Raw genomic sequence first — 25,641 nt, 5'->3', positions numbered from 1 at the left:
CAATACAAACCGTGGCGCCAGAGACGTTCTAATTGCCGCTAAAGCCGCAGCCTCCGCGGCGAATAGAAATCTCACACCCTAGTAGTACTGGGGATAGAAACCCTAGCGGTTGGATAACGCCCCCCCCTACACACACACATATACACAACACCACCCTTAGTAATCGCATATTTCCAGGGCATCTTGTTCTGAACCCTAACGGAAAGGCAACCTCAGCATCCGTTTGAAAAGCGAATTTCCTTTGCCTTGGCATTGTATGCAAGAATCTTTTTTTTTTTTTTTTTTAGAATTTCCAATAAAGCTTCTCTGAGCCTAGAATGGAAAATGGGTGGGCTTGACACCAGAGGATAAATTTTAAAACATCGCCAACATTCATTAACTTCTTTAGACTAGTGGAAAAGGACCACAGCTCCCAAGGTCAGGCATGATGTTCAGGTAGAAGATTCCTCCATTTATAACCAGTGGTGGAGGGGAAAGAAAGACGAAGAAACAAAAAGGAAGGAGTCTTCTTATGGTCAGTCAGTGGATTGTCCTCATTTAGAAAAATGTTTTATTTTTTTTTCTTCTGGAAAAAAATGAGCGGAGTGTTTATGTCAACTACATATTCCCCTAGATACGAATTTGTGACCACAAAATTCCTTACACAAATTCGGATCTACAGGGTATATACAGAAGACAGACAGATCTTCTTGGCCCAGAAATTTTCCGGTTCTCCTACTTTCCGCACGTTCTTCCTTTGAGGTGTGGTTTGAGTGCTTTCATTTTATTTCGTTTTGTTCTAGTTTTGAGCTCTGGGAGCAGAAAAAGGCATGGCAGTACCATTCTTGGGATTACAAGGTTTTCAACTCTCCTCTTCTATTAGAGAGAAATAGAAGCAGCCGGTCAGCAAGGGGACGCGAACCTCGCGGTCGACTCGCAACTCTCAGTGGCGGCGCATGAATTATGAGATGTAAACATTAGCTAAGCACAAAAGGAGAAAGGGTCATCCTGAGGCTGCCTGAAGTCAGAATCAGGCCCTTCTGGGTGCAGTCGCGCCCCTCTCCGCCCCTCCCCCTAGGACTTTTATTTTTTAAAGGAAAAAACAAAACCCCAATCGGCTCCTCCAGTGCCCCTCACGGTCTTTAGGATGTGATCAAACGAATATCTAGATATTTTCCAAAGCGCCTCTCAGTAAAGGGAGGAGGGAGAGGCGGCTGGGTGTGAAGAGGGTGTAATAAAAGTCCTTTTGGAAAAATTCAATGGTAAAGAGAGGGAAACAGCTGTAAAGAAAAATGCTGGGAGACCAAGCAGATGGGGTCCTGGATATTTAATGATGGGCAATTCTGTTTACAACCTGAGAAAAAGATCAAAGGCGTTTCATTTCCGAATGAAGGGCAATGAGGAACCATAAAAGATGCAGCCAGATGATGTGCCTGCCCCTCCTAGTCCCCACAAACCTCCTGGGGGCCAGAAAAAGAGGATAATCCCCTAGAGATATGGAGAAGAACCACAGTCCCTAACTCCCTAGCCCCAGGTGGATTTCCTATGTCTAAGCCAATGTACTTACTTGCCCAGCCACCTGCTTGGATAACTGGCTGTGAGGCCAAAATGTGGATCTGGGGTTTCTGAACCAACTTCCTGAGGCTTCTAATAACTGCTAAATTTACTAAACTGGGAGACTGGAGACTGTGCTGGAAGGAACGGGGCTTAGACTATGAAAGCTGTGGCCAGGTGAGGAATGCTGTGCCCAGAAGAAGCCTCCTCCCTTCAGAATCCTACCTATTTCCCTAGCTTTGAAAGATACTTGTAGCCCTCCTGAACAAGTCTAACACTATGAATTTCATTACCAACAAATCAATTCTCTAACCACCACACTCCAGAGGTGTCTGCCCACCCCCAGTCCTGGGATCCTAGCAGGTAGATGGAAATGGAACTCTCAACTTCAGACAACTAGGTCTAAAGACCCTCATTTTTTTTTTTATCCCAAATCTAGTCATTGACCCAGTTGGCCTTGGTTTTTAATTGCTAACACCAACATTCTCCTGGCTAGACCAGGCCCATACATAATTGAAGCAAAACAATTACATTGTACTTGCTATTTTTTTTGCCATGAGAAGGCCCAACATGGGTAATTTCAGACCCCATCTAGGCACCGGAGGAGACTGGAGACTTGCCCTGGGCCCATTGAGAGCCCCTGGTAGGATCCCCACCAGCTCTTTACCATCAAACAAGGACCTTTTTAAATAATCTCAAATGCCACTTAAGGGTTCCACGACCCATTCCAACCTGCCAGGACCCTCTCCCGTCCCGTACCTACTGTCCTTTTCTCGCTGGATCTCTTAGAACCCGTTAGCGTTTTGAAAGTTTTCGAAACCCGTTGGCTGGCCGCCGGGCCTCTCTGCTTCTCTATACTTCACAAGGAATGAGGCCCAGGTGCCCACAGCACCTCAAGAGAGTGGGATGGGAGGCAGAGTCACCTCGGGGCTGGGTATGGTTGGTCTTGGGGCCAGAGTTCAGAGATTTTCTTCTCTGCGCTCTGGGAGCCACCACCTGCGCATCCCAACAAGGCACCGCATACACACCCCTCCCCGCCCCCACCATCACTCCAGCCGGGTGCAGCCACCAGGGGTGGAGGACAGGGTTTATCGGCGAATCCCAGAATGGGTTTCACCAGAGCTGGAGACTGCCTTTCTCCTCTTCACCCGGAAGAATACCAACAGCAATGTGCATAGTAAAAATAAGAACAGCAAGGGACTCGCGCGCGTTCAGAGCAACCTCTCCTGCGCTCCGCGGTCGTTTGGAGGCTTCCCCGTCGCCTTCTCCTGGCAGCCACAGGTTGCTAGCGTGACCTCTCGCTGCCCAGCCCCCCTCCGCCGTGTCAGGCGTGCCCAGGCTGTGAGGAATCATCTACCTTTTGTTGACACGGAGAAAGGGACGCAGGAAGGAGGGAAACCGAAGGGCCAAGCAGAAGCGAGTCCCCAGGCAGTCTGCACCAGCTTCCACGCAGAGGAGAGGAAGGCCCAGAGGGTGAGCCGGCAAGAGTACTCACCAGGCCGCTCCCCGCGCCCTCCCTGCGGACCCGTGAATCCGCTGAGAAACAGCTGAGCTCTCTCTGGTCCACTATTGTGTGTCCGGAAAACCGAACCTCGGCTGCGGGCAGAGGAGCCACCAGCCCCCTCCGAGGCCGGAACAAGACTTTTTTTTTTTTTTTGGTGTGTTTTTGTTTTGAAGCTCAAGTTTTCGTATTAATCTCATACTTTGGCAGTCTTTGTTAAACAGTGAGGCGCGTCATGAGGCTCTCGAACATTTTAATAATTTTTAGACGCCGTGACCTGCGGTTCACCCCTCTACCGGCCTCCCCAACGAGCAGGCAGTTACTATAATATGCTCCGCAGTTCGCTCGGTCATATTGTATTTTGCTCAGGTCATTACTTGGGAGAAAAATGACAGAGCAGGAATTTGATTCAGCTCATCCTCTCCAGCTCGACTTTTCGCCAGAACCTCCTCTTCCCCTCACCCAACCCCCACCCCCAAAAAAGTCCCATTCGGGTAGGATTCAGGCGGGCCGCCCCTGCTTTGATTTTCCATCATTCCTATATTTTTGGCAGATCTGATTCCCTGGGCAAAGAGTGAAGGAATGAGATTCCGTGGGGATTCCTTTTGAGGTCTGAGTACAAGGTTGGTATGGAGAGAACTGAAAGTTCAGCATTGGGTATCTGGACCCCAAAGCAGGCCTGAGCTAGAAAGGCCCCTTTCCCTCAGCCTTTCCCCTAAATGCATGCACTGGCAGAGCCTGTATCCCCACCCCATTATACACTCCATTGGCTTCATTTACTCTCCCATGTGCCAAAGATACACCAATTATTGTAAAAACTTTGGAAGCTTATGTCCCCAGAAATGACTCTTCCACCTCTTTCAGTGGAGAGTTTGATCCACAGCCTAACACATTTGAAAAAAAAAAAAAAAAAAAGACAGAAAGAACTCAGAGATAGGGACTGGACTACACTAGTCAAAGCCCAGACTTGGGGACTTCGCTTTCAGAGGCTTAAGTTGTTCTTTAAGAACAAAACAACATCTTTCCACCCCAAAATATTTTTTGAATGAAACATTTCTCATCTATAAGCAACTCCTTTGCCTACCCCCACCATCACCACAAGGAGGTTCAGGAGCATATCAGCAAGGTTTTTAAATAGCCAGAAATTTTCGCGATTTGTTTCTCCATAGTTAAGATCTGGTGGAATGCCTACAACACATTTTTTACTTTCTCTAGGTAGGTCAGGTGACTCCTCTTCCACCCAGTTTAGGGTTCAGGCCTAGGGAGAGTCTGAAAAGGTAGTATTCCCCTAGTACAGAGGGAAGAAAGGAAAGTTGCTTCCCAAGGTGCCCAGCTTGGTCTGAAATGATAGAGGTCACTCTTTCCTCATCCTGAGGGCCCTCCAGCACAGGATCTTATCTTACTGGAGTCTATTCCAGAGATCCCTAAGTTCATTAGCATTCTATCTTGGAGGAAAAAGAGATTGAGGGGGAAAAGAAAGAGATGGATTCTTCAGTTCAGGCTTTGACTTCTTCCTCTTCAGGACCCAGGAATTCCTCCCTGGCCTGTCATTCCAGAGAAACTTGTTTGAGAACTAAGTATAAATAGGGACCTACAGGAGCTGGTTTAGTTTAAAAACAATGAGGTCAAATCAATTTAAATTTTGATAGTAAACTTTTTCTCCATTGGCCATATTTCAAAGGGCATCTTTACAAAAACTCTCAGGTTATCTACATTCTGGAAGGGCAGTGCACCTCTTATATTAAATACTTGGAAGAGACTATGATGACATCTCATAATACAACAGTCATTTAAAGACCGAAAATAAGCATATGCCCTGGTGTTATAATTACAGTCTCTCTAAGCATTTTACTTATGAGCTAAGCTTAATGCATGAATTCAAGGTTCATTTCAGGTCACCTGTCTCAACTCCAGTTAAAAAAGATCTCTGTGAGGCCATTCAGTATTTTTCCTTTGCATTTCACCTCCCTCCTCCTAATAGGAAGAGAGGGAGCCAGAATGAACATCCAAATGGAGATTTGGGAGAGTGAAAGAACTAACAAACTAACCACCTTTCAATATTCTAGTTCTTAAGCCTAGGAATTGTAGTTTAGAAAGCCTCTAGTGCTTGTCCGTGGTCTTGAACTCCAGCTGCCTGGACTCAGCCTGGGGGTTTGGTAGTTCTTTAAAACAAGCCAAGAGAAGGGAGGTGGGGTGGAAGAGCCAGCAATTTGGCCCATTTAGGGCAAGTGGGGTGGGGTCGATTTAGTGAGAATCACCTTCGAAGCTTTCTTTGGCCCTGCTGAACGTCCTGCAAGGACGTGTGGGTAATTGGATTTTTAAAATGTATGCGGCTGGGTAAGTTTTAATTACATTTTATATGGTGACTCAAAGGTTATCTTTGGGAGAGAAAACTGCACAGAGGATTCGCCACGCCCCTAGACGCTCTCTTTTGTGCAGCCCCCCACTACCACCGTGAAGTTTTTAACTGAACGGTTTTTTTTTTTCCTTCTCAGTTTCTCCTTCCCCAGATACCTGCCTCTCTTCTGCCCATGTCTGCTCCCGCCCCCAGTTCTCACAACCCATACGCCTGCCTTCCTTACCTCCAGCATCCCTTGCTCCCTCTTTTCTCTTCACACACACCGCCCCCTCCCCCCTTTCCCACCCCGCCCCCACCGCTAGACGCCTCAGCCTCCTGGCTCACGCATGCTGTAAACTTTTGACCCTCCAACTTTGCGACCCCTCGGGCAATAACACTGGCCTCACAGCCCAGAGTCTCGTTCTGCTACGCAGACTGCAGAAACCCAGGCGCAAAAAACGCTTTCCTTGCCCCTCCCGCTTCGCCACCTTGCCCCCACCCTCACCCCCGCCACCCGCCATCACCGCTTAAGGGCCTTACTAAGACCTGGGAATAGGAGTCTTTGATTATTAAATAATTACTTGGGGGAAAAAAAAAAACGCTGATCCTGCTGCCTGCAATCTCACTGGTCATTTCAGTTAGGACTCCTGGAAGAACTTTGACCATCCACCCTTCTTCATTCTTGTCCCCCAGAGTGGGACCAAGGTTGCTAGGCGAGGTGTCTATGAGGAGCCACAGAATGGGTGGGCTGACTCGGAGAAGGGTATTTCTGGGGTGAAGAATGAAAGGAGTCTGGGGTAGGGTTTCCTTGGGAGCGGAGAGGACCACTATGCTTTTAGGACTGATGGGAGACCTGTGTCCCAATAATATCAAGCCCGGGGAGGCCTGGGGCCACCTTGCACGGCCGCTCGCTGGCAGCTCGTAGGCCCCAGCCTGGCTGTGAACTTGGTCTAAGGCGGACTCTACTGGCAGCTCCGGGATGTTACAGCCTCTGCCTTTCGGCCAGTGTGAAAGACCCTGCGCGCTTTCGGTTTCCCTTCCGCCCAAATAGCACCTCCTAGGCCCCCAACTGTGGGGAGGAAGGATTTCATTTCTCCTTCCTTTGGGGGCTCTTGGGAGTCAGAAAACAAAAAAAGAGAACGAGCACAAATTAAAGAGCTAGAGAGAGAGAGAGAGAGAGAGAGAGAGAGAGAGAGAGGAGAAAGAACACAAGAAAAAGAGTAGACATCCGGACATAGGGATTAATCCCCTTAGTGCTTCCAAATCCCCAACAAGGAGACTCCCCCCTCCCACGCTGTCACTTTCTCTGCACCTGCCCTCTCCGTACCTCTTATAAGGTTAACTGCCCACCCCTCCATGGGGTTAGCTCATGGTTAGGCCATCGGGCCTGGGGCCTGCGGTACTTTCTCCCCCCTAGACGGATTCATCTCTACCCCACCGGTCCCGGAGGTCAAGGCTCCTGGCAACCAAAGCCAGCGCAGCCCAGGCAGCAGCAGCTTGGGCTCAGCCCAGTCCACAAGGAGAGCAAAGCCAGGGCGCGGCCCCGCGGCCTGGGAGCGATTCCAGGGAGAGGAAATTGCAGGATGCTGCACCTTCCTCTTCCAGAGGAAATTTAGGAAGAGAAGAGACAGGGCGGGAGATGCCTAAACCATAGAGAAAAGAAAAAAAGAGGGAAAGAGAGAACGATTAAAACTTGAAAAGGAGATACTCTAAGGTATCCTACAGGTTCCTGAATTGTTCGAAATCCTAACCTCTCCACTGCCCTAAATACCCCGACTCTTTGAAACCCGCAACTTGGATTTCAGTGAATTCGCCAACAGAACGGAGGAAAGATTCGCCAAAACCTGTCGGCATGCCCTGCCCGGCCTGCTGCTGTAGAGGTGGCGGAGGTGGCAGCGGTGTGGCCGGCAGTGCATAATGTATGTGGCAGCGACTCTGAGCCCCAAGTAGGCCAGCGCTGCGGCCCCCAGTCTGCTGACCTCTGCGTGATCCCGGACTCTATGAATTATTGATGAGATATGAGCGTTGATTTCCCCTTTCAGGATGCAAAATCCATTATATTGTTAAAATGGCGATTTAATCGTTGAGAATAGCTTTGGTGTGGGTTTTTCCCCCAACTCATTTGCGCCTCCTTCCTTTTCATTTAACTCTCTTAATTAAATCCTTTAACAGATTTTAATCACTTTTTGGAGGGAGGGGTAGGAGGAAGGGGAAGGCCATTACATTATTACTACCAAACAACAACAAACAGGACCCTAAAACAAGGCAAAATAAAACAAACCCGAAACCCATCAAAGGCTTCTACCTTTGAAAAGTTGAAAGGAAGGTGGGGAGGAGACGTTTAACTCCTCTTTAAAGGTTGCTTTGGGAACTTCCATCAGAGACAGCAAGAAGACGACCAAAACACAGACCTCTGGCAGGCAAGAGAGGGTGAGGGCCGGCCAGAACCGACCTGGGAGGTATCTAATTCCACCCCAGGAGTCCAGACTCAATTGTCATTCTTCCCCTTTCTGAGAAGTCCAGAGACCTCAATCTTGGGGATCTTGGGAAGGACCACAGGATTCTTGTGAGGGTGACTCTCCAATCTGAGTCTTAGAGGCACTTAGGGAGAAATGTCTATTCTCCTTAAGGGGCCCCCATTTCTCCCCTCCCCCTCCCCAAACAGCTCAGTTTCCAGGCCGTGTCTGGGCTAATTAATATGGATGTATAACAGCGCTGCAGTAATCAATAAATCCCCGCTCTGAGCAGATCCCATCCTCAAAATTCGATTACCCTGAGAAACTCCAAAATAGGGTGAGGGACCAATGAGCTCCCTTCTAAAAGAGGGAGCTTGTTCTTGTTAGCCCTGTCTTCCAAGGTCAGCCAGGGAAGCCCATATAGAGAAAAAGGTACTGAGGAAAAGTCCTGGAAAGGGACTAAGTGTGGGGGATTGTGCTGAGTAGTCTATCTTCCCCTTTGCTCTGAATCCTTGGCTTCCGCCCTAACATCCAGATTCCAAGGATAAAGGAACCAGGCAGAGAAAAGAGCTTCCTCTTTGGTCTCCTGCGTCCTGCCCTTCCAGCCCTCAGTAAATAACTTCTCACAGCCAGGGAAGGGTTAAGTGTCCCTACCACAGTTATGGAGAGGAAGCCAATGAAATATGGGCACTTGGAACTCCAGGCCCGGCTGGCTTTCCTGTTTACACTTCTTTATACTTCCTCCCACCCTGTGGCCTCAGAGAAACATAACAAAATAAAACAAACAACCAAATAAAACAAAAAATCAAATTGTCCACTGAGTGGTGGCCAGGCTAGACGCAGAGCAAAAGGGAAACTGCAGCCTTAGTCTCTGGCTGCCACCTCCTGGGGCTTTCTCCAGGGTAAGGATTTGGTCAGAGGGTGCCAGCTTATAGCCCAGAAGGTTAAGGCCTGGACTGGCAGGGGAGAAAAAAAGTAGTGGGAGAGGAAGGAAAAGAGAGATATGGAGAGAGAGGAGCAGTGTTTCCTAATAGGGACTCTTGGGGAAAAGTGGGAAGAGAGGACTCAGGTCTGGGGCAGGGAGAGTTCTTTGCCCCCACCCACCTCCCCAACTCTCATTCCCTCTCTCAGTTTGTCCCTGTTGGGGTTCAGGGAGAATTGTTGCCCAGGCAGCCCACAGTGGGGAAGAGGAAAGGCCAGTCAGGGCTTCTTCTCCAGGATTCACTTAAATCCAGAGGAGACCCTCCAATGGTTTGGCTTCTGAGGCCTAAGTGGGCTCCCCCTTTTAGGGCTGCTCTTTGCTATTCAGAAAATCTGCCCAGCTATGTCCCTGGGCTGCTAGCATCATTCATTCTTTATCAGAGTTTACAGAACTGATATGTGATGGGGGGGGAATATTTAGGGGCTTGTCTGGGGCTTCAGGTTACTAACGAAGTATCCAGGACAGAGAAGCCAGAGTAAGGCCAGGGGCTCAGTAAGAATGGGGCTCCCCTGGATGCCCCATATTGGACTCGGCCGCCGTTACACTCTTCCCCTGCACCTCTATTTATCTCTTGCCTTGTATAGAGTGAAAACCTGTGGAGGCCATACCTCCAAAATATTTTCATATTTTAAATGGTGCTGACCAATATCACCAAGGGACACACATTATTCTTGGGGAAATGTTTCTTTAAATCAGGGTGAGGACCCCAAGCCCTCTATACTCTAACTCTGCTCTAAAAGCCTGTTAAGGGTCTCTTGTAAGTGAGGCATGGGTAGAGAATGGCAGGTCAGAAAACAGAACGGCTTCAGAAAAGAGAAGACAGGACAGTCCCACTGCCCCTTAATGAAAAACAGAAAATCTTGTAACCCTTTTTTATCCCAAATGTCAGGAGCCCCTCAAGATGCCACATTTCCAATCCCAGGCACTATCTACCAGGGAGTTGGTGAGCTGAATCAAGAGATGGTGGGACAGAGAAAGCAAGAGGGAGAGTGGTTGGCCCCAGTGATCTTAAATTGTGGGGAGGTGTCAATTTGGTACAGAAGAGGTCTCTGGATTTTAGAATAAGAGTAACTTTTCTTTAGAAAAGGGTCAGATCTTGAAGTTCCTTTGGTTTATGGGGCCACAAAACAAAGAGGCCTTTGAGGGTATAATAGAGAGAGAGGAGGAAAAAGAGGAGAGAGAAAAGAGCACCTTCCCAATCTCCTTTCCCAGCTCCTGGGTCTTTTTGCTGCTTCCCCACAGTTGGGGGTCTGTGTTCCTGAGGTGTTATTTGTGGAGGGCTTGCCAGGGATCTACTTAAACACCTAATTCCTCCAGGCTAGGGCAGAAGCTCCTTTGCTCTCCACCTCCTGGTCAGGAATTAGGTTTGGTATTGAGGAGATTACCCTCTCTGTCCGCTCCCCATTCTGACCTCAAGATCCTTCTTAGAACCTAGAAGAAGAGATCAGTTGGAGCCAATGGGCTCAATTTTGGTGCAATAGCTATGTATTTCCCATTCCGCATAAGCCTGATGAGGTCATAGAGAAAGAGAAGTTCTCTTTTGTGGGACTTACAGATCCAAAAGCCAGAGAGTACTCCAGGGCAAAGCAGCCCACAGCAGCTTCCTTCCTTAGTGCTTTTTCTCAGCTCAGATGTATTCAGATAAAAGTGACCAGCAGTGAGCCCCCCACATACCTCTGACAAATGAAACTCACAGTTTTTTTCCCCTGGGGGTATGAAGATAATCTGAAGATAGCCAGTAGTGAAATGCCCCCCAAAACAGGCCCTTCTTCCAGCAATGCACACCCTCCCTTCTTGCTCCCCAAATTTCCAAGGGAACAGAAGGAACATGGGTCTCCTGCAACCCTCTTTGCCCCAAAGAATCCGACACTTCAGCAAACATAAACCAGGCAGCACTGAAAGCTTTTGGAACTGAGTGCCCCCACCTCAGGCACCCAATATCTCAGATCTGGGTGTATAAAAACAAGCTAAATTTTCCCTATATCACTCCACAGCCCTGCTGGAAGCAAGATTTCCTTCCCCTAGTCCCAGATCCCAAAATTGCAAGGGAAGAAAGCGAAAGCTGGAAGCGACTTACTGCGGGAATGCTGGGCCTGGGCTGCCGCCACCGCCTCCTGGGCTGGTCAGGCTGCTCTAGGCTGAGAGAGCGCTCACCTACCTCTGCCCCCTTCCCCACCACAGCGAGCAGTTAAAGTGTCACTTAACATTCTGGAGAATGTGAAATATACCGCGCGGTGTCAACTCCCCAAAACCATAAAACTAACTTTATGGACCTCACGTGACTTTCTCGAGCCAGTGAGGGGTATCTGTCTGACTTCTCGGCGATTTTTACGATCTAACTTCGAGATAAAACCCCTATCCATTTGACATCTAAATGTCATAGCGACTTTTGGGATAGTTTGCCATCGGCAAAGGGGGACAAATTCAAGGGGTGAAGGGGAACAAGGGCCCAGTACAGCCTCCAGGACCCTCTGCTGCCTCCTCACCAGCCCCCCTCCCCCCAGGTCCTGTAAGAAGTTGGGCCCAGCTGGAAGGGAATTGACCGGGTAAGTGTCCAGACTTGACTGTTGGGCTCAGGGTGGAAGCTGACTTGGATGGAAGAAGACTGGGCCCTGGCTGGAGGGAGAACCAGAGGTTCTTTCAGGAAGGACCCCAACTCCTAACCTGACCAAAGGGGGAAGATCATCTGGGCCTCTGGAGAAAAGTAGCCCCTGAAAAGTGTAGAAAAGGCTGAGGGTAAAAGGACATCTTTGAAACTGAGCTGATGATTTTTTTTTCTTTAGTGGGTGGCAAAACTGAATTGGGATTTGGAACAGGGGACATGGCAGCTGGGCAGGCCTCTATAATTTCCAAAAGGCCAGGAGCCTCCTGCTCAGCACTTAGGCCTACATTACTTTCCCTGGAGAGTTTTTCAGAGGTTTTTCTGGCCAGCTGGTGGAAGGCCAAGATGGAGCCCATCTCGGCCCCACCTGAGGTTTCTGGCCCTCTTAGTCCTCCAGTACTGAAGGCCTGCTTGGCCCAACCAGCATTGACCAAGCCAGGAACTTAGGTGATTAAGAAAGCCTGCTGGTAAGCATCCTATTTGCCCTTCCCTAAACCCTAGATTTATTGAGAATGATCCTAAGGTATGCCAGGTGATGGGAGAGGCAGACCCCCTGGAGAAAAGACAAGTGGAAGGGCAATGGAGTAGGGGAAACATTTATTTGACTTCAAGGAAAGCTACAAACAAATACCAAAAGCAAACCACTGAGACAGGCCTGGCAAAGACAGATTTCACACATAGCACAGCATCCACTCACTCACTACAAATGGCCTTGGAAGCGAAATGGATAGGGAGGAAGAGATGGGTCTGACCCAGACTATCCCCATATTTACAAGCTTTGGGTCCTCTAGCTAGACCCACAGAGAAATACACAAGACATTTTACACTGAGTATTATTTGTTTCCGCACACTCCCAGACCAGGCCTTGTGGGGCCTACCAGGCAGAAGGAACTTAAAATCTCACTATTTTCCTTCCCTCTTCTCAACATCATCCTGTGGTACTCCCTGGCCCCTTCTCAGCCCAGGACCAAGTCACTGGGAGACATGGGCCCTGGGAGTGAGGAAGGAGGAGAAGGAGGAGGGGGGTGAAAATAGACACAGTCATGGACTCCATCTCAGAGGCCAGCTCAGCTGGGCCTGGGGATGTGGCACCCCACCTCAATTGCTGCCTCTTAGCAAAGTTTCCAGCTGAAACTAAAAAATACAGCTATCATTCTTTTATAAATAAGTTAGAACACAGGTGGGAAGGGGAAAGTTCACATTAAACATGCGAATTTCTTTTTTTTTTCCCCCTGGGGGAAGGAGCGCAACCACAGACACGAACATTCAGAAACACTGGCGGATTTGGGGCGAGCAGAGGGGAGTGGGGAGCATGGAGGGAAAATAATAAGGATTATTATTATTATTATTAACAATAATAACAAGATAACAAGTCCAGGAGAGAGGGAGCCACGGGAAGACATAAGACCGAACGAAAAATTGTAACACAAGGCCAGGGTGAGGCAGGCTCATGGGAACCGGTCCCCAGCGGTCAGCGGCAGCGCAGGGAGGATCAGAGGGGTCGGGGCTGGGGGTGGCCCGGGCTGTGGGGCTGCCCAGAGCTCCTCCGTGCGGGTTCAGGGCTGGAAGGCGCTGCCGGCTGTAGCCAGGCTCATACTTTTCAGTTTGTTGTCTTTCTTCCACTTCATGCGCCGGTTCTGGAACCAGATCTTGATCTGGCGCTCAGACAGGCAGAGCGCGTGGGCGATCTCGATACGCCGCCGCCGGGTCAGGTAGCGGTTGAAGTGGAACTCCTTCTCCAGCTCCAGGGTCTGGTAGCGGGTATATGCGGTCCGGGCCCTTTTCCCGTCCGGCCCGGTCATATCTGGAGTAGAGAGAGTAGAGCCACAAGGCAACAGTTATTCTGGTTACAGGAGGGGGCACTGGGTGGGAGGGGGCGGGGAGCAGGACCCGGGCATCCCCAGCACCCAGCTCACGCAGCTCCAATCCTCCCCACTCCAGATGCCCGCGTCCAGGCTCGATTTCTGCGCCTGTTTCTCCTTCAGCTCCTACTTTTGCTGGCAGCGAATGCGCCCGGCTTTGTCTCTTGTCCCTCCCAGTGACTCACCCTTCGCTGGGCTCAGGCGGCCGTTTGCCCCGGGAGGGAGGAGAGCGGCTGCACTTTTGCCCTAGAAAGCTCCTTTTACTGCTCACCCCTCCTTTGCCAGCGATAGTCTCGAATTTTCGGGGGGTAAGCAGGACCCTTCCCCACATATTACATAAACCCCAACCTTCAGAGTAAAGCTGGCTACTGGCTGGATGAATAAAACCTAACACAAACCTGGGAACAAATTATTTAAAATACCCCCCCCTCCCAGCAAAAGACCCTGTTTGGCTCTGTCCACGGAGCTGTGAGAATCCTCTTAGGGACTTCTTCCCCTTTAGAAAAATAAATCTATATTTGAGGAAAAGCCTTCCTCAAGCTCTCCTCCTCCCCCCTCCCAAACGCAGAGAAGGAAAGCCGAGAAGACAAAAAAAGAGAGACAGAATTACCATGGCTGATGTGAAGCTTCCTCATCCAGGGGAATATCTGAGGAGTCTGCCCCTCGGGCGCGGCTGTGGAGGTGGCCATGGGTTCTGGCTGCGCCCGAGCTAGGCTCGGGCTGCTTAGCTGGCTCGCGGCTTCCTCAGGCTCCGAGGACGCGCTGGCCTCGTCTATTTCGGTGAAATTGGCGCTGGAGCTGGCGGGGGTCGCTTGGTCGGAGGGGGACGAAGCAGAGGGCTTGGCGCCGTGGCTATCACCGTTGGTGCAAGGAAGGGACTCGGGCGAGGACAGGGAGCAGCTCGACGCCGCTTGCCTGAAGCGGGGCTCCTGAGAGGGCGCAGGGAAGGCGCGGGAGCTCTCGCCCACCGCCCCAAAGTGGCTGGAGGAGGCCGAGGAGCGGTTGACGCTGAGGTCCATCCCATTGTAATTGTAGCCGTAAGAGCCGGTGTGCATGGCAGCGGGATCCCTGTAAGAGCCGCTCAGAGAGCTGCCACTGCCATAATTTAGCAACTGATAGTCCGGGCCATTTGGATAACGCCCCGAGAAGGAGTTTACAAAGTACGAGCTCATTTGGGTGATTTTGGAGGGCTTGATTTGTGGATCGTGGTCGTTATAACCCTGTGCTTCACGATTTATGATGTATTAATGAATTATAGCGATGCACTGTACTTCGTTTTGCTATGTATGCGGCCAAATATGGGGGGGTGCTGAAAGGGGGATGGGGGGGCGTTAGGGAATCACGTGCTTTTGTTGACCAGTCGTAAATTCTCGCTGATGACCTCAAGAGGTAATTCATGCTCTATGGTTACAAATAATGACGATCCGAGAATCGTTAGGGCCGATTCAATGCGAGCCTCCGAGAGGGGGAAAAAGGAGAAGGGGGAGAAACCGAGAAGGTTGGCGTTGGCCTCTGAGCAGAGCGCGCCACCTCCCGGCGATCAGCGGGAGCGCGGGCCGCAGGCCGCCATGGCGTCGGCGGCTGCCTCCCTGCTGGCTCCCTGCAACCGCCAAGCGAGAAAGAAATCCGGTCGGCCGTGGCTCACTCGCGGGGTTGAGCCTTCTAGAAGAGGGGTTTGAGCCTTTTACCCACTTTCTTGGGTGGCGTTAGTTTCTCTATTTGTGCCTTGTCTATCAAATTACCGTCATTATTATTTTGGCTGTGTATGAAATGATCAAAGATTGAGTTGCCTGTCCCTTAATGGGTCATTGCTAGTTGGGGGCATAAGTTGGGATAAAGGGTTGGAAGTTGTGTGTGAGAAACAATTATTATAAGGAGTCTCCCCCACCATTTTCAGTCCAGCCTGCTTCCTAGTGGGGCGCAGTGGCCGATCCACAGCCCCCAGGCTGAGCAGCGAAGCTGGGCTGGAAGCTCCAAGACACAGAAAAGCTTACTTCTCCTAGGTCCCTTGGAAATTTGGAATCATCTTCCTGACCTCATCGTCCTTATCCCAGGCCTGAGAATGGCAGATCAGGACAGGAATCCTAGAAGGCTAACACAGCTGAAATTAAGTGGCCTAGTTGCCGAAAAGACTGCTGCAGCAGCCACCCGGGGTTGCTGTAGTTTGGTTATTAATATGTGCCTGAGAGTTTGGGGTTAAAGCAGACCCTTCACCTTGTCTCCATATGCCAACTTGCACCACTCCAGGCCCCTTTCTGACAGCTGGGCAGTTTGAATTTGCCCATGGACCTACAGCCTTCCCTGGGAAGGGGTTCCCTGGACTGGTGGTGTCTTGCTGAGCAAGCTGGGCGGCCAGAAACCGCTGCAGCTGGGCTCCTTCTGCCAGGAGCTGTTTTCTTTAAAAATAAAAAAAAAAAAAAGGAGAGAGGGAGGAGGAAGAAGGAAAGGAAAACAATGTCTGCAGCTAGCTGCATGGGTAAGGATGGAGGTGGAGAGAGAAGGGCCGTTTTGGGATAAGAGAATGAGATCAAGTGCCTCATCACCTGCCCTCCTGCCCTTGAGTCTCCAAGGAGCAGGGGAAAGTTGTGCCCTTGGCCTCACACCTACCCCAGACTTCACATTCTCTTCCTAATCACTGAGCTCCTATTTGAGACTGAAAGAGGTACCTGGAGCCTTCAGCTGCATAGTGGAGAGATGCCCAGTGGCCCCATTTTTTCAGTTTCCAGAGCCACAGGCCAGGAGCAAGAGCCATGGCCAGAGACCAGGGGCCTCACCTCACCAAGGACACAAAAGCTCTGCTGAGGCACTCAGACCTGCCCAACTGCAGGGGCTTTGGGCAAGGGGCCCTCAGTGGTGTCCTTCCTGTCCTGAACAAATGAAGAAAGTCTAGAGACTAAGAGGGAAAGGGCCCCTCTCCGTTCTGGATATGCACCAGGAGAGGCAGTTGTGAGGCTTAGCATCAGGCAGGCAGAGTTCTGGGGCCTGAGCAGACGGAAGGTTCTAGCCTTTATCTCAACAGTACTTCCATGGAGTCCAGGTGGCTGGCAAGGCCCTGGGGCAGCCTAGAGCTCCTGAGTTCAGGCTCAGGAAGGATGGGGTAGCTGGGATGTGGGATGGGGAGGGAAAAAAAATACGGGGGAAGATTGGAGGTGACTGAGCGGCGAGTTTTCATGTCTTTATTATTATTATCATTATTAATAATATTAATATAATTACCGAAGTATTTCACGTCCAGAACTAAGACAAGACTACAAACACAACACATAGAAAATTAATAAAATAGAACTTTGTTTTCTTCTGAGGCTTCTCTTCTTATGTCTAGGTAGTATGTGCTCCTTCCAGTGGCTTTGGGGAGAGGGGAGGAGGGATGACAAGTCTGGGGTTAGGGATTCTTCAAGGCCCCTGCTGAGGGGACAGCAAATCTACCATTGAACCGTGCACAGGGGACATGGACGAAATGAGACGCAACACGGACAAGAGCATTTTGCTCTGCTTCCAGGAAACATCAAGTGAGTCCGATCCTCATTTCTCACAGGGAGCCTGATCGGGCCAAGGCTGGTTCCTCTGGGAGGGAGGAGGCGCTGGGGTGCCGGGTGGGCTCAGGCAGCTGGGCCTCGGAGCACTAGGCTAGAGCTCTGCGGACCGGGGGCGAGCAGGAGAACACTGGGCCCCGCCTGTCGCACGCAGGAGAGCAGGTCCCTGGGCTCCCCCGCCCGCAGAGCCTTCTCCGGGCTCTCCGACGCCCTCAGCTCCCCACCGGCCTCTCCCTTCGCGTCCCCCCTCCTTTTCCAGCACCTTCACTCGGCTGGTTTTTCTTCCTCCTCCTCCGCACTGAGCTGAGACGCACTGAGCAGTTTGCTCTCCTTTTTCCACTTCATGCGCCGGTTCTGGAACCAGATCTTGATCTGCCGCTCGGTCAGGCACAGGGCGTGCGCGATTTCAATGCGCCGCCGCCGGGTCAGGTACCGATTGTAGTGAAATTCCTTCTCCAACTCCAGCGTCTGGTAGCGCGTGTAGGTCTGGCGGCCTCGCCGGCCGCTGGGCCCAAAAGAGGAACCTGTTACGCAGAGTGAAGACGCTGAGGCCTGGGGTCACCGGGCCCAAAGTCCCCTCCCCCACTCGACCCTTAAACGTGGACTACAGCCTGTCCCGGAATGCCCTCACTCCCCCCATTTCCTTCCCCACTCCTCCAGCGCCCCCTCCAGATTCCCTCCCGGACTCCTAGGCCTTTGCCTTCTGTCTAGACTTCTGGTGGGGGAGGGGAGGAGCACTTTGAACTCCCACCTGAGTTTAGGGGAGGGGCTGGCCAGGTGTGTCCCTTCCTAGCTGAATCCCCCCACCTCTTTTCATTTCCATCCATCTAGCTCCCCCCAACTCAGTCCACCCAATGATAATTTTTGGCCTTTAATCCGTAATGACGTGGATCGATCCATAGTCCGCATCAAGGGCTCCTCACTTTCGTGTCCCTCTAATGGATATCTACTGGGACTTAAGGCCTACAAATAATCTAACCTGAGACCCAGGAGCCTACTTCAACGTCTCTCCCTGCTCCATCTGCTCCTATTCTTTTCTATTCTTATTCTTCCTCCTTCCCCGGACTGCCACCCTTTTCCTGGTACCCCATCATTTCCCAGCCCTACCCGTCCCCCACCCCACCCCGGGAAACAGCCCGGGACAGACTCAACTCTCCGCGTCACGACGCCCCCACCCCTTGCATGACGCACTCAGTTTTTAATGGAGTGGTCTTTGGATAGGGGACCCGATCAAGACTGGGGGTTGGGGGATGAGTGAGGGGCGCAAAGAAAAACAAATCCATTGACTGTGGCCCCTGTTCCCTTCAGGAACCCTGGCTCTGGCCTGGCTCTCCAGGAGAGCCCATTCACTCCCCCTGGCTCCCAGTACAGCTGGGACTTTGCAAACTTTGCAACTCCTGCGGAGAAGAGGACAGTGAGCAAGACCCCGTGCAACGCCCGATCTGGCTCTATCTTCTGAGATGCCCACCCAGGAGTCCTGGGGAGGTTGGGGGTGGCGCTCGCTAGTTCATCTTCCCGGGTTGTGGCCCGCGAGGGAAAAGGCTGAAAGTCTCACTCACTGTTGCACGAATTCATCCGCTGCATCCACGGGTAGACCGGAGTGGAGCACTTCTGCTCTTCTGTCTCGCCAAACACGCTCTTGTCCTGCGCGCAGTCCGACTTCCGAGTCTCAGGGTGGAACGGGGGCGGCTCATCAGCGCCCGAGAGCGCGCAGGCCGACTCTTTCTCGCGGTAGAAGGCCGGGGCGGGCCCGTAGTCGCAGGGCGCCGCTCGGCCGTAGCCGCCGCTGGCTGGTGGGTAATAGGAGGAAGTCGCAAAGCTCTTGTCCTGGCCAGGCCCGGGCCCATAGGGTGCCGGGTAGTGCCTCAGCGGGTCCGCATAGCCCGATGAGTAGAGCGGTAGCTGGCCCAGGAAGGACTCCTGCCCGCTGGCCAGAGTGACGGGGAAGGTGGAGTTCACGAAATAGGAACTCATTGGGAGGGGAGGCGCGCCAGGCCGCTGCTGCTCCGCCGGGTTTATGATTTGTTGTGTTTTATAGTCCGAGCGCCGCGCCTATTAGTAGTATATCCGAGATTGGGTTTTAGCTGAGGGGGGATGGCGAGGTGCCAGTGAGGGCCAGAAGGAAATACAACCATCTGATCCAACACTGACCAATGGCAGAGGCAGGAATTGTCAAATAGCACCCAGGAGGAGCGCAGCCCGCACGAGGGACCCGCGCACAAACCTATCAACCTTTTTTTTTTTCCTCCTTCTTCTCTTTCTCTTTTCTCTCTCTCTCTCTCCCCTACAACACAACACGTCCTGTTCCACCTACGTAAGATCTGCGAAAGAGGCGTCTGTGCCTTTGAGGGAGGAGGGAGCATTTGGTTTGAGACCACCCCATTCCTCAGTGATTAAATAAATACATCCCTCCCCCACTCCACGCAGGATAGGAAAAAGTTAATTGTGTTTTCAGAAAAGTTAACCCCTGCGTTGCTTGGACCTGTTCCCTCAAGGGAGGGCTGGGCAAATGTCCCTGAACCTCCTCAAGAGAAAATTAAGGGAGGTTGGTTTCTAGGGTTTTGTGTTGGCAGAAAGAAAGGAGAGTTATCCACTAATTTGCATCGTTTCAGAATTCGAAAGGGAAGACAAAAACACCCTCCAACCGAGGTTTTGAAAATCGTTTTTCCTGTTTATCAGGTCTGCTCTCTCTTCTCCAAGTCTGGGTTTGTTATCCCTGCTTCCCCCACAACTCTCATGGTCTGAGAGAGCAGGCCAGATCCTCTGCCTAGAAGACACAGAAGAGGGGGAAATGGCAGCAGGGCATGAGCCCAGGCTTCTTCCTCTGCTCTGCAGCTAGGCTAGTAGCTATTTCAAAGCGTGAGGCTCCTTCCCAAGACATCCCACCTAGTTAAGGAGAAACCCCCAGCTTAGATAGCTTTATTTGTCTGATCCCTATCCTACCTATAATCCTCACTCTGACCCTTCCTCCCACCCAAAATGATACAAGAATATCCTGGGCTATGGGTCTTTAAGAATCAAGGATGTTCCAGTGAATCTGGGGACAAGGAAGAGATTGTACTGATACTGACAGCAATCAGAGGCCACCGGGAAGAGCCCTGGTTTCTTTTTAAGATCTCTCTAGAAGCTGACACTTCTTAAAATTATTTCCCAAGACTTGGTTTGGGTTTAGTTTTATAAGGAGGGAGGGATGTTCAGGTCCTCCTGGGGACTTAGCAGCCCATCTTCCAGTCATCAGCCCATATCTTCTCTCCAGGCACTCAACCCTTCTATTTCTAAGCGTCTCTACAATCCCCTCTCTTGCTTCATGTTTGTATCATTAGCTTTGCTTCTGTACAAGCTTGGGTGTGAGAGAGTATATACATCTCTGTGCCTTCTCTATTACTCAAAGAAAATGAGCATTGAACCCAGACTAGGAGAGAGGGCCCCAGTGTGTTTCCAACATTCTAATAAGCACTCAGAGACCAGGCAGTGAAGGGTGACAACCTTCCCACCTGGACAAGAAGGGGTCAGGGTGTGAGACAAATCTGATATCAGGCCAGACTGATGCACTTTTGCCTCATTCTTTGGACTCCTTTTTGTCAGCCTGCTCTGCCCACTAATGATGGAAGGTGGTAGAAGGCTGAATTTGACTGAGGGTGGGGACTTATTTCATTGCAAAATGTTATTTGAGGCTCTCTGAACTCAGGTAAACTTCTAGGCTGCACCTTCATGGCAAAGTGGCCATCCCTGGATGTCCCTCCAATCATTTCCTAGCCTGACTATCTGAGGGTTATGATGAGCATTTTAAGACTGAATCTCAATTCCCCAAACATGCCCTAATCTCCCTCTGGTTGGGCACATAGGTAGGGGCTGTTTGAGCAGGGGTGAAAGGTAGAGAAGAGTGCTTATTTGCACTGACCTCTCCACTGAACTGAGGCTAGGCCCTGAGCCTCAACCCTCCTCCCTGGTCACAGTGTCCCCACCTTAGGACTATACAGTATGGTCTTCCCTATAGAGTAAGGGCAGAGAAAGAGGCAGTGAAAGAGGGGGACCCTTTCCCTGTGATAGAAGCAGGAAAATATTTGCCTTATCCTTAGAGTCACAGTTCCCAAATTAACCTCACCTCTGCAGGTTGCCTGTTGGGAGATGGAGCCACTACAGGCAGGGCCGGCGCCTGGAGTCGGGCATGAAAGGAAATAGCGCCTCATCGCTCTTATCTAAGCCCAGAGGTATTTATGAGCGTTTATTCGTCTGATCCGTTTGTTTGGGAAAAAGAGCAGGCAGGCATGGCCTGGCCAGAGACTGCCTGGTTTCTGGAGCCAGATCTCCATGAATCTGTCTGTGGTTCGGTCCATGTTCCTCTGTCTCCATGGGGGAATATGTAAATACACAGCAGTCTGCCATTCTGTGGTCTCCCCCCTCCCTCTCTCGCTCTGCCTCAATTAAGAAGTGTATAGAGAGATGTGGGTATAAATGTGTACCAAGTCTCGAGTACACAACAGAGGGGTGGTATGGATCCCTACAGGCAGAATTTATAATTGTGATTTTCTGTGCTTTGAGTGAGTCTGCAGTCCTGTGGGTAAGCATGTACATTCCAGTTCCCAGGAAAATGTTTCCTAAGTTGTGTTCAGCTCAGGAGTAAAATTCCCCTCCTGGGTAACCTCTAGGACAGGCATCTGCCTGTAAGGAAGGGGGAATTGAGACATTGTCCAGGCTTCTCATTTTCTAGACTCTATTCAAAGCCCCTTTTCCAGCTCTTTAGATTATGGGCACCATCCTCCACCCAACCCCCAACTTTGCCTGGGTGGGGCAGATAAAAACACCTCAATTCTCTCCATAGATTCTGATTGCCTGGGGTTGGGAAACAAATGTTCGCAGAGGTTCGGTGTGGTTGCTCCCATAGGTAGAGAGAGGCCCTTTACATTGGACATTTTGCCTTAAAATCGGCTGGTCCAAATCCAGGTACAAAGACCTCATTTCCATTATGCAAATGAGCGACATCCTCTTTGATCTCTAAGGGGAGTGGGCGGTGACCATCAGCGGCTCTCCTTGTTTCTTTCCCCTGTGTCCACAGGCACCCTTAAATCCCCTGGTGTTTCAAGCCTCTGTACCAGCCTGAGTTCCCTCCCTATTTGTTCTTCCCATTGCCCGAAAGAAAAAGAAAAAAAAAAATCTCTAAGGGGCCCAACACTTTCCCGCCGGCTCCCTCTGGGCCTCCCGCAGAGCGACTCACTGAGCCAGGCCATCCAGCCGCCAGAAAGTCACTCTCGCTGCCGAAAAGCTGAAAGAGCTGCCCCAGAGGCCCAGACTCAAGAGGCGCCGAGGGGGCCGCAGAGGTGGTGTTTGCCCCAGCACTGCCGTGCGCCTAGACCTCCCCAGCTCCTCCAGCTCTTGGCCAGACTCTAGTAACACCTCGGCTTGCCTGGCACCACAGGCAATTTCCTGAAGCCCCCGCCCAGGAATTGGAGCCGCGCACCTTGAAAGGAGCGGCCGGCCAGAGCTTCCTCCTGCGGCTTGAAAGCCCGAGCTAATCAGTAACCCGTGAGACAGGGGCCAATACTCAAACACGGCAGCAGCAGAGGAACGCACCCCGGCCTCCTACCCCCTTCTGGGAAAGCCATCGCATGAAGCGGGTGTGTGTGGGTCCCGCAGAAACGGAAATTCCTTCATGATTTATCCCCACTCCCACTCTCAATTCCCCCCCCAAAGCATACTTGCGTCGATTTCTCTTGAAGGGATCAACACTCACTTGCAGACACCAACAATTTCCAGAAAACTCGGTTCAATTCCTTCACCACGGACCCATCAGCTAAGGAACTGGCAAGACCTACCAGCCAACTGTAAGAACACAGACTCGGTTTGTCTTTTGACAACCAAGTGGAACTGCCGGGCCCCTCCCTTGGCTGAGAAGAAAACCAAATAAACCTCCAACAGCCTTGACTTCAGATCTCTTCCACGGCCCAGATCCTCTCTGGTGCCTTAGGTATAGGGTGGGGGCCACGGCTCTGATCCCCCGACCCTTTGGTTCAATACCCGGGTCCCAGGATTGCAGTATCAGTCCTCTCTAATATGCCTTCAGAGAAGCCGCTTCCTCTGCCAGCCTCCAGGTTTGGGATTGGGATGGGTGAGGGTTGGAAGAGATTGGAGAGGGATTGAGGATAGTATATGGGGAGGAGGAGATTTATTCTGTTTTCAAATCACATCTCTGAACCAAGATCCAGCCGACAGCGTCCGTATGGGCCCGAAATCCCCTGAATCCTGCGGAACCCCGCTGTGAGAAATTCCAACGGGCACTGCAGGGGCAGCATCGCCTGGCTTGCAGCACCTAAGCCGCGCGCTTGTCTCTGAACGGACGGTAGATGGCAGCAAACTGCATAATTTGGCTCAGAGCAAACTGTCTAAGGGACGATTTATAACCCGCCAAGACTACAGGAGAAAAAGACCTTTAGTCTGGGTGGGTTTGGGGAATTTTCCTGTTAATAATAGGCCCTGAGTACCATGGGCGCTAACGAAGAACTTCTTTTGCCCCAAAGCCAAGAGGTCTCTCTGGGATCCCAGCCCAGGCTTGTGCCTAGGGCATCTACTTGGGCCCCCAGGGACACCCCCTCCCGTGCCACAAGTGGCTGTGTCTCCCTCTCCTTCCAGTTCAGGACTGAGAAGGCCAATACACACATACACATATGCACACAACTAGACCCCCCAAACAGGCCTGAGTCTGAACGCCCTGCATCTAGTCATAAGAAAGAAAAAAACAATAACCTATGGGTGCAAACCAAACTAAATCAGTGTCTCCCCAACCTCTGTGCCCAACAGCTTGCAGCTTCTCCAGAAGCCTTCTCACCCCATTTTCTTAGTTCTTATCTCCATGCCTGTTCCTTCTTCCACCTCACCAGCTACTTTAGGAACCTGTCTCCCACCCAGCAGTTCTTCTCTGCCATCCCCCAACCCAGAAGGCCTGACCAAGGGATGAAACCATGCACCAGAGCAACAAGGCTAGCTGTCTGGGCTCAGCACCAGCCAGCTTTCCAGTCCTGACACCACTCTTTTAATTTTCTCCTTTCTTTGTTTTCTTTTTGTGTACAAGACTAAAACAACATGCTAAACAGCTCTTCACAGTCATCACGTTTGGATCCAGGAAAGTTTGAAATATTTTTATATCAGACATATATGACAATTTTCTTCTCCACTGAAAACCATACGCCGCCCCATACCAATAAAACACAAGTATTAGAATCAATATTGCCCAGAAACCAACATGCTAGAAACCACATTAAAACCACAAAACTCACTCCCTGCAGAACGAGGTTCCCTCTTGCAGAGTGGCGAGAGACCTGAGCATTCTCAAGCAGACTTCTTGGGGAGTCTCCCTCCTTTGGGGTGCCTCCACCCACAGCCCTTTAATTCCGGAAATGTCTCCGAAGGGAGATAGTGAACATTTCTCTGTGAATTGTTCTTTCTGTGTCTCTCTAGCCGCCTCCTCGCCCTCTCTGGCCTCTGCGGAGATTCCAGGCCCTACGGAGACCAGGACGTCCCTCAGCGCCACCGCCCCTCGTGCCAATGCTGCCGGGAAATCGCCGATACCCGCACTGGGCCAGAGAACGCCGGGGCAATTGGGGGAGGCCCGGATCAGGGAGAGATGGTGAAAGGGGGAGGGAGCACAAACCCACAGGGGTTGTAGCGACTGGCTTCTTCCGGCCAGAGCCGCTGAAGCCCAGACACCCCCATCCTCTCTTTCGCAGCCCCCATGCTTGTTCTCCTCCCAGCTTAAAAAGGCGACCAGAAGCTGGGCTTCAGTGGCCCCTTTCGGTTTCCCCTCCCATAATCTCTGATTTGGATCCCCTTCAGAGAGCGGCCACCCCTCTCTCCACCACCGAATTCCCTAGGAAACCTCTCCCTGCAGCCCCAGAGGTGGGGTTCAGCCCCTTCTTGGAGTGTGGGGGGGAGAAAAACCCAAGCCCCACCCCCCTACAAAATCGATGCAGAAGAATATGAAGAGTATTGTAGAATCTCCCTTACCTTTGAAGACCTTGGCAGATTGTTCCTCCGGATTGAAAAGAGTGGGAAAGGAGGGGGGAAAAGCGTTCGGTTTCTTCTTTCAGCTTCCAGATAATATTGTCCCAACCTGAGAGCCGTTGCTTCCCCTTCTCTGACTTGGGAGAGAGGGTGTTTCTTTTTTTCTGACATTTGCTTAGAAAATGGAGTAAGTTCTGGCTTTGAAAAATGGTATCAGGCTGCAGTCCTGAGTAGATTGTCCATTTACCCTTCATGATGACTAAAATCCCAGATCAGCAAGCAAATTAACTTAAGAATCAAAATTATTTTTGTTTCTCTCTTTTGTGTGTAATTCCCACCCCTCCTTCCCTCTCTCACTCTCTTCTCTCCTCTCCCCCCTCTCTCCCTCTCTCTTTTGCTCTATTGAGCTGATATTGAAGTATAAAAATATCAAGAGGCTGGAGCCCTGAAGGACGACAGTGCTCCGACCTAGGTGTGGTGTCCAAAAGAATGCTGCATTATAACCACCAGGGAAATGATAAAAAGTTCATGTTCACGATCGCCCGGCCACATGACCGGCCCCGGCCAATCGCTGGATTCAACCACTCATAAACTTCTATCACAAAGTTGTAAATTTTCATAAAACAACAAGGAATTTATTGCATTTCTTCATGGCTGCTCCACCAGCAACCCTTTTCTCAGTCGCCATCTTCTTTTCTTCTCCTTCTCTCTTTTTGGGAAACCCCAATCTGAGAAAAGGTGAGATTTGGGGTTCAGGAATTCAGGATGGAGAAGTCACAAGGGTCCAGCTAGGAAGGGGGTTCTTTTTGGAACCTCCCTATTTTCCTAAGGAGCTCTGC

At 51.0% G+C, this 25,641-nt stretch overlaps 2 protein-coding genes across 2 annotated transcripts; both read right to left on the bottom strand.

Annotated features, from left to right (window-relative positions):
* Nucleotides 1–12,018: 12,018 nt before the first annotated feature.
* HOXB5 (homeobox B5) lies at nt 12,019–16,037 on the bottom strand. The gene is made up of 2 exons (XM_081270642.1): nt 13,885–16,037; nt 12,019–13,216 (listed from the first exon to the last, which is right to left on the bottom strand). The coding sequence occupies exons 1-2, from the start codon at nt 14,444–14,446 to the stop codon at nt 12,969–12,971; spliced, it is 810 nt and encodes a 269-aa protein (XP_081126768.1). The 5' UTR covers nt 14,447–16,037; the 3' UTR covers nt 12,019–12,968.
* A 1,027-nt stretch (nt 16,038–17,064) lies between these two features.
* Nucleotides 17,065–24,938, bottom strand: HOXB6 (homeobox B6). Its single transcript, XM_081270645.1, has 3 exons — nt 24,806–24,938; nt 18,367–18,891; nt 17,065–17,331 (listed from the first exon to the last, which is right to left on the bottom strand). Exons 2-3 carry the CDS (start codon nt 18,779–18,781, stop codon nt 17,072–17,074), a joined length of 675 nt encoding a protein of 224 aa, XP_081126771.1. The 5' UTR covers nt 18,782–18,891; nt 24,806–24,938; the 3' UTR covers nt 17,065–17,071.
* Nucleotides 24,939–25,641: the final 703 nt, after the last annotated feature.

Source organism: Spermophilus citellus, assembly GCF_964194105.1.
Source record: "Spermophilus citellus genome assembly, chromosome: 17".
NCBI lineage: Eukaryota > Metazoa > Chordata > Mammalia > Rodentia > Sciuridae > Spermophilus > Spermophilus citellus.
The sequence above is the reverse complement of the archived record's forward strand: the minus strand, read 5'-3'. Positions and strand labels throughout refer to the sequence as shown.